Source organism: Gossypium raimondii, chromosome 8 (assembly GCF_025698545.1).
Source record: "Gossypium raimondii isolate GPD5lz chromosome 8, ASM2569854v1, whole genome shotgun sequence".
Classification (NCBI taxonomy): Eukaryota; Viridiplantae; Streptophyta; class Magnoliopsida; order Malvales; family Malvaceae; genus Gossypium; species Gossypium raimondii.
This window is the reverse complement of record NC_068572.1, coordinates 52,999,067-53,007,020: the sequence shown is the minus strand read 5'-3', so window position 1 is coordinate 53,007,020 and position 7,954 is coordinate 52,999,067. Positions and strand designations below refer to the sequence as shown.

The 7,954-nt window shown below is 33.4% G+C and overlaps 1 protein-coding gene across 1 annotated transcript; it reads right to left on the bottom strand.

The window, feature by feature from the left end:
* Positions 1-2,558: 2,558 nt before the first annotated feature.
* LOC105792099 (acid beta-fructofuranosidase 2, vacuolar) lies at positions 2,559-5,805 on the bottom strand. Its single transcript, XM_012620500.2, has 7 exons — positions 5,340-5,805; positions 5,146-5,154; positions 3,896-4,752; positions 3,644-3,805; positions 3,317-3,552; positions 3,157-3,244; positions 2,559-3,082 (listed from the first exon to the last, which is right to left on the bottom strand). Exons 1-7 carry the CDS (start codon positions 5,779-5,781, stop codon positions 2,768-2,770), a joined length of 2,109 nt encoding a protein of 702 aa, XP_012475954.1. The 5' UTR covers positions 5,782-5,805; the 3' UTR covers positions 2,559-2,767.
* Between the last annotated feature and the right edge of the window lie 2,149 nt (positions 5,806-7,954).

Genomic DNA, 7,954 nt, shown 5'->3' with positions numbered 1-7,954 from the left:
CAGAAATTCTACTCGAGCAATCTTTACTAAAACGATCTTAACTTGAGCTCTCGGACTTGAAATTGGGTGATTCAAAGTTCATTTCGAAGCTAAGAGGTAGCTCTTTGATCGATATGCAAACATCTCAACCTAAAAATGCTTAGATCCTAACCAAAAATTTGTTGCAAATCGATTGGTCTTTTGAGCTTAAAAAAAATAACTTTGATGAATTTAAGTTAATAAAATTTACTCCATCCACACATTTATCACATCCAAGGTTGGGCTTCAATCTTTATGATCTTTGGGGCTTGTCAAATGGGCCTTGTAAAAGGTTAAGCCGATTATATTTTTGTATTTTTATTGTTCAGAGTTAATATTAATGATAGTATTTTCCTTTAAAAATTAAAACTTAAAAAAGTGAAAATGAAAGTAAAAAAATTATATCAATCTATCTATAAGTGTAAATTTCAAACTAACCATTAGAAGGGAACAACATAAATACCCCTTAAATTTTTAAATTTAACAAAGTTATGCTATCTATATATGTAATTTTATTATTTATTTAAACATTAATTAATATTTAAAAATAGAACTACTTTAAAGAAAAAATATGAAATTTTAATTATTTCAAATTGATAAATCTTCTGTATTTAAGTATGTTAAAAATAAGGGTAAACTACAAAAATAGTCACTTTTGTTTGCCTCAGGTTACATTTTAGTCACTTATGCTTGAAATGTTACGTTTTAGTCACTTATGTTATTATTTTGTTACGAAGTGATCACTCTTCCGTTAAGTTCCGTTATCTCATTAACGGTAATCCTACATGGCAGTCCAACTAGATTTTAGGTGCCAACTTGAATTTCCTAATGGGAAGAGAATAGATTTTTAATTAAATAAATTTAATTAATTAAACATTTTAAACTCTAAATCTTAATTAAAAAACCTTCATCTCCTCCCTTTTTTTAGTTTTCTTTTTCAGGTGACTAAGAAAGCTATTATCATCAGAATTTTTTATTCACCTACAAAAACAAAAGAGGATTCAATGGAGGGTGCAAGTATGTCTTCTTCACCGAAAAATTTATGTTCTAAAACTTAAAATCAAGTGGTTGTTGACAAATTTATGTAATAAGATGAACTGCAATGACTGCAGCATGTGAAAACCAAGCCAAAACTTGCAGAAGCAAAGGGTTGCCATTACACCATCTGGAGACTTTCCGAAGGAAAGTCCAAAGGCAATGGAACAGATCACTATGAGCATCAAGGTGAGTCCATAAACTCGTTTTCGGCCTAATTTATCACCGAGCCAACTAAAGAAAAGTTGTCCAGCTAAAGTTCTGCAAAAGGCCACACCATTAACAACAGCTGCAATACGAGGAGGCAAAGTTCCAGGCTTTTCAGAAAGTGCATCGAAGTAGTAAATACGACCGAGCAATTTTGTGATAAGAGAGATGCTAAAAAGGTCATAAGCGTCGTTGAAGAAACCCATTCCAAGAATCACAATTGCGGTGAAATGGTACCATTGTCTTTCTTTGCATGCAACGCATTAAGAACTCCAAGTCGGTTTCCGATTTACATCTTTTTTACTTGAAACCGATCAAGTAGGAAATTAACAAAACATAGGAATTCTGAGTTTTCTCTGAATAAACAATCCCATGTCAAATAAAAATGGAAAAATCCCCAAGTTGAACAAAAGTTGGTTCAGCCATTGAAATAAATTGTTTTGGCTTTTCATTCTAGGATGTTAACTGGAACATCATTTTTCACATGCTGCAGTCATTGCAGTTCATCTTATTACATAAATTTGTCGACAACCACTTGATTTTAAGTTTTAGAACATAAATTTGTCGGTGAAGAAGACATACATGGACCCTCTATTGAATCCTCTTTTGTTTTTGTAGGTGAATAAAAAATTCTGATGATAATAGCTTTCTTAGTCAACTGAAAAAGAAAACTAAAAAAAGGGGGGAAGATGAATGATTTTTTAACTAAGATTTAGGGTTTAAAATTTTTAATTAATTAACTTTATTTAATTAAAAATCTATTCTCATCCCATTAGGAAATTCAAGTTGGCACTTAAAATCTAATTGGACTGCCACGTAGAATTACCGTAAGGAGATAGCGGAACTTAACGGAAGAGTGATCACTTCGTAACAAAATAATAACATAAGTGACTAAAACGTAACATTTCAAACATAAGTGACTAAAATGTAACCTGAGGGAAACAAAAGTGACTCTTTTTGTAGTTTACCCTAAAAATAAAATAAATAATTTAATAAATTCTAAATTTTTGGATTGATTTTTGTGATAACATTTAATAAAGTATGGTTTAAAGTTATAAAATTAATAAAAGATTAAACAAATAAATAATTTATTAAGAAATAAATCGGAAATTAAGATGGTTTATCGGATTGCCAAAAAAAACCCAATTATCTTTCATATTTAGGTTTTTCCTAGTTTCGAAAAGAAACAATATCAATGTTTAAGGGGGAAAAAGTGCTTCTTAAAATTATTTTATTTGTTTATTATTTATTGAAAATCGAATAAATATATTCACAATCTAACCAAGGTGGCACCTGCAGATGCAGATGATCTTCCCCATGAATGTCTGCACGTTCTTCCCTAACTACATCTAATGCATTAAGGTGATGGGATGACATATTATTTGGTAGAAGAAGTGCAAAAAATTTAATTAATTTGGGTACGGATCAAGGCATTTCCTTTTTTGGTCCTTTAGAACTTCTTGTCATCTAGGAACCCATATCTATGAAAATCTAACCCTGACTCCCACTAACTAAGTTTTGAAACGAGATATATGAAGTAAAGACAAGTGACACATGACACTATATAATTGATAGGGCACAAAAGGAGACAGGGCGCAGAGGATTTCCGGTCGTCATCATCTTTATCATCATCATCTGAATAAGGCCGAATGAAAGCAGAGTCCATTTGCCAGATCTTAACGGAAGCAATAACACAGGTCTCAGTAGCATTGTTGAATAAAAACACTCTACTTGCTCCATTGATTGCTTCTGTTGGATAAATCCGAGATGTGATCACTGTTCTTCCACCTTGTGCAAAGCTTTCCACAATCGAATGATCCACCTAGAAAAGAAAATGTTAATACATTTTCATGTTTATTGATTCTTATGTTAAAAGACATGAAGTTAAAACTTTACCAATACTCTGAGGGATAAGTTTTCGTCTTTGAGTACTGGAACGTAGCTCCCAAAAATTTGTTTATCAACATCGGGTGCTTTAGATGATCTGAAACAATAAAATATGGTGAGTGTCAGCTTATATATCCGATAAGAAAGAGCAGCTGAGCTTTACACGTACCGAGACAGATCGGTGCAGAAGAAGGTCTTGAGATCGCCATCTGAATCTTTGGCGATGTAGAAGTACACCGGAGTTTGCTCACTGAGGCTCTCATCTGCAAGCACCAAAATACCAAATGGTCCCAGTGCACCACTTTTGGCAGCTCCACCGCCGGTTTGGCAGCTGAATGTTATATTGGATCCGGTTGCTTTCTTCAAAGCTTCTTTATCCATCTCAAACTCGGCTATGATATCCAACTGTTACATTACCAAGGAATGGGATCTCCTTATCAACTAACAAGATCTTGGTATACAAATCAATCATTGTTAATGAAGGAATATGACAAACCTGTGAGCCTGGACCGACATCAAGAGGAACAACTGATCCTGCCTTGACTTCAACCTTTTCAAATTCGGTGCTGTTCAACCTTAAGCTCTCTATTTCTTCCACTGGCCATTGAAGCAAATTAGTACCAGTATTATTGTCAAACAATATCGTCCTTGGTATGCTCTGTAAGTGAAAGTAGCACATTACAAACATGAAAAAACCTGGATTTTAATAAACGTTTTTATGGCCCATTTTGAAACAGAAAAGAGTTACCTGAAGCGATGCCCATCCTTTCTCCATATCCGCGGCTTCACTATCACCTTCCCCTATCCAACCCCACAAAACTCTTCTGTTTTTGTTCTGATCATAGAAAGTCTTGGAAGCATAAAATATTCCATAATCATACCTTATTCCGATGCCAACATCGATTTCAGGTAGATCAGGAATCCATGAACCATTCTTCTCATGATACGTCCCAAGAGCATAGTAATCATGCCTGTCATCATCCAGGCTTACCTTCACCACATGCTTAACTTCGGGTCCATTGATAGATGTGTCCAAGCCCTTCTCTTCTGTTTTAGAAACAGGGAAGAAATCCACACACTCCCACATGCCAGTGCCGGACACTGCATGAAGTTCCCCCTCTAACATCTCATAGTTTATGAAGTCCTTGGTATCATATACCAAAGATATGCCGGTTTTATCTCTCTTGGACCCTATGGTAATGCGCCATTTCCCTTCAGAGGTCAACCAGGCAGTGGTTGGATCACGGAAATCCTTTTTATAGATGCCTGGGGGTGGAACTAGAACCGGGTTCCCATGGTACTTGACCCAATCGATGAGAAAAGGGTCGGAGTGATTAGCAGGAAAAGCAAGGTTTTGAACCTGAACAGCCTCCGTGGTGGATCCTGTGTATAGCATCACAATTTTTCCATCAGGAAGGATGGTGGCAGAACCGGTCCAGACGCCATTTTTGTCGTACCATTGGTCAGCAACCATTGCCAATGGGAGGTGGAACCAATTAATTAAGTCTTTCGACACCGCATGGCCCCAAACAATGTCACCCCAAACAGCACCATTGGGATTGTACTGGTAGAAGAAATGATACCATCCATTATAGAACAGTGGACCTGTTACATATGTTTTGCCAGTATTGAAATCTTAGCAAAAATAAAATTTTGGTCCCCTCATTTTACAATTGTTCTGACTTTTTATATGGAAATGGAACTGATTGGCACGATATTACATTAAATCATACATTAGGTTATAAATATGCAGCATATGAGAATATTAGATATTTTAATAGAAAAAGTGGGATTCATCTTTTTTGAGAATATTTTTAAATCTGATTTTGACTAATCAGATAAAAAAGAGCCATTCCTTCTAACCTCAAATAACACAATCTATTTGAACAAAGAAATGTTTGATTTATAAACTGAACTAAGTTAAACCTAAAACCTGAGTTATGATGGTTTTGTTTTAATACAACAAAATCATATTAAATTAAGAAAATGAGGCCTTACCGTTTGGATCTGAAAACCAGATTCCGATGTCCGAGCAAAACATGTAAAAAGCACAAGCCATACCAAAAATTCAAGATATTAGATATCATCACAGGTAGAAAACTTAAAAATAAACTAATAACCCAGCTTTAATCATTGCAAATGAAAGATTAAGTGCAATATAGTATTTTTCAGAACAGTGAATCAAATAATACCATTCATCCAATTCTTTTCAGGTTGAAAATGAAAAGCGGTTCTTTGCCATTCCAACATGGTACTGTTCCATGGTTCCGGCAAGATATTCCAGGGGACGCCAGCCCTAACCCTGTTCGTTTTCTCTGATACTCCTTGAGTCGGGCCACGTGATACGCCGGCCCAAATCCCGCTCGTTTTCTCCGAAACTCCTTGAGCCGGGCCACGTGATACAGGACGTAAAGGATGAGTTCTCTTAGAGGTTGACGTAGCCAATGAGCCATGTATACGAGCATGATCAGACCAATAGTTTCCTATCAACAATGCCGCGAACAAGCCGACCGCCAACAACCCACAAAAGATTGTAAGATAAACTTTGATGGGTTTCAGGATATTTACACGAGAGCCTGTTAGATAAGACCCATCGGAGTTGGATGCTGGAAGCAATGGTTTAGTATCCACCATTGTTGGTAAATTTTGGATAAAGAAAACGGGAGGGAAGGGAGTGAGTGGTATGTTAAAAGTGTTCCCTGTTGCTATATATGGGAAGTGCTTCGGTGGGCAAATAAGGCGGGTGGTTTACCTGATCGAATGGGACCATGAATGGTAAAGAAGAAAGATAGAAAACTTGCCCAATAATTTCATCTGATTAATCGGAACTGCCGTGTACTTTGTACATTTACTGCCATGTATGGTAAAAAGAAGAAAGATTGAAAATTTACCGAATCATATTTGAACAATACTTCTACTTATGATAAATAAAGTATTTCTTTTTAATTTGTACGTTTGGCTTTGAATTTGTAGATTATTTTGAGTGGAACAAAAATATAAAATACTGACTTCCGAAAAGTGATAATTTGGGGTTGCTGTAACCTTATTCTTTTATCAATTAATTTTTAATATAATTTCAATAATATTTAAGATCCATACAAGAACACTAATTAATGCTAGATTCTTATCATTAAAGAATTTTTATTCTATTCAATATTTTAAATAAGTGTCTTTAAATATCAAAATATTTTAACTTCAAGTAATTTAATAATAATACCATCTCCTTCCTCTCCTTAATTTTATAATTATTTAAAAACATTTTAATTTGAAATTATTTAATAATAATATTACCTAGATAATTTAATTATCTTAATTTCTTTAATTTATCAGGTCTTCCAATGTATAATACAGAGAACTCGACAAAAGTCAAACTAAATGTATTACAATTGTAGATGGTCGGACTCGAATCCAAGCCACAAGATCGAACTTCATTTATAAAATTACATATTAAACTATAATTCATATGTAATTTTGAGATTTATCTCAAAATAATGAAGAGAATGTAACCTATAATCTATTACCTATATATTAAATGAACACCCACATTCCTACAATTGACACACCGTTATAAGATAATGGTTAAATTGTAGTTGTGATCTTTTACAATGACATTAGTTGGTACAAATAATTAACATCATTATTTATTTTTGTTACAATGATAATACAAAACTTTCTTAAAAACACCTTTATAACACAAAAAGAAAAAACTATTTTGTCATTGACAAGTTAATATATGATGTGTAAAAATTGTTACATAAGTGCAACTGTTGAATCAAATAATAAAGTGATAAGAAAGATATTGTTCTCACGAGAACCAAATTCTAAGTTAAGTGTCAACTATTCAATTTTTATCTAATCCGAATCAATAAAATAAGTTCTAATTACTATTAAAATTAATCTAAGCTAACTATGAAAATTCAGTTAAACTAAAAAAAATGAAAATTACTAAGTTTCTTAATCAATTTTAAAGATATTGGAACTCTAACTTCACATAATCTAGTTAATCAATTATCTCTCATCCAATTGTTCAATCTATGTAATTACTAACTCAGGATTCAATGACATTAATTAGACTCTTCCAGTATCTAACTAAGTTAATCCCCTTCCCCACTAGCTATATTCCCATGCTAAGCAAGTTGGGCGAAGTCATTACGACCAAACCTTTTTGGTTGATTAGGACAATAGGTATATTGCTATCCTAGTCACAAATTAACTTGATCGCCAGTGCTACTAACATTAATCCTAATCTATTTAGTCTAGATCTAAACTTTAATTTTCTCTTCCAAGACAAATCAATATTATCAAATTAATACAACTTGATGGCCAAGTAAGTATATTAAATAAGCATAGGACTGAATAAATAATTAACATTGACCGAAACAATTGAAGAGAAATTAATTAATTAACTAAGAAATATGATTCATCATCGTTCCAAGAAAATATAGTTCATGTTGATTTGAGAAAATATCACAAGAAGAAATTCAAAACAAACTTGCATTGAGAGAAAGTAAAAAGAAATAATCTAGAGAGAAAAATAATTATCAAACTAATGTCGAGTACTCCAGATCTCTTTTTCTTCTTCTTTTTTTTTTTGCGAGCTTCAAATTTCCCCTTGGTGTTAAAGAATTGTTCATTAACCTCTAAGTTAATTTTTTTTTACTCTTCCCCCCTTTTCCTCTTAAATCACGTCACCTCTTATTTTTAGAGTTTTAATCGTTCCATTCCATCGTATCCATTAGATGTAGAATTGTGGTGGAGCGAATGATTTGCTGTTTAAAAATTCTGAATTGAAGATTGTGCTCCATCT

Bases quoted from the DNA above. Each gene is read 5' to 3' on its own strand.
- LOC105792099 (XM_012620500.2), bottom strand. From the start codon at position 5,781: ATGGTGGATACTAAACCATTGCTTCCAGCATCCAACTCCGATGGGTCT. The intron at 3,806-3,895 runs GTAACTCTTTTC...TTTCACTTACAG, and splicing joins AAGGATGGGCATCGCTTCAG to AGCATACCAAGGACGATATT. The intron at 3,553-3,643 runs GTTTGTCATATT...GTAATGTAACAG, and splicing joins ATGTCGGTCCAGGCTCACAG to TTGGATATCATAGCCGAGTT.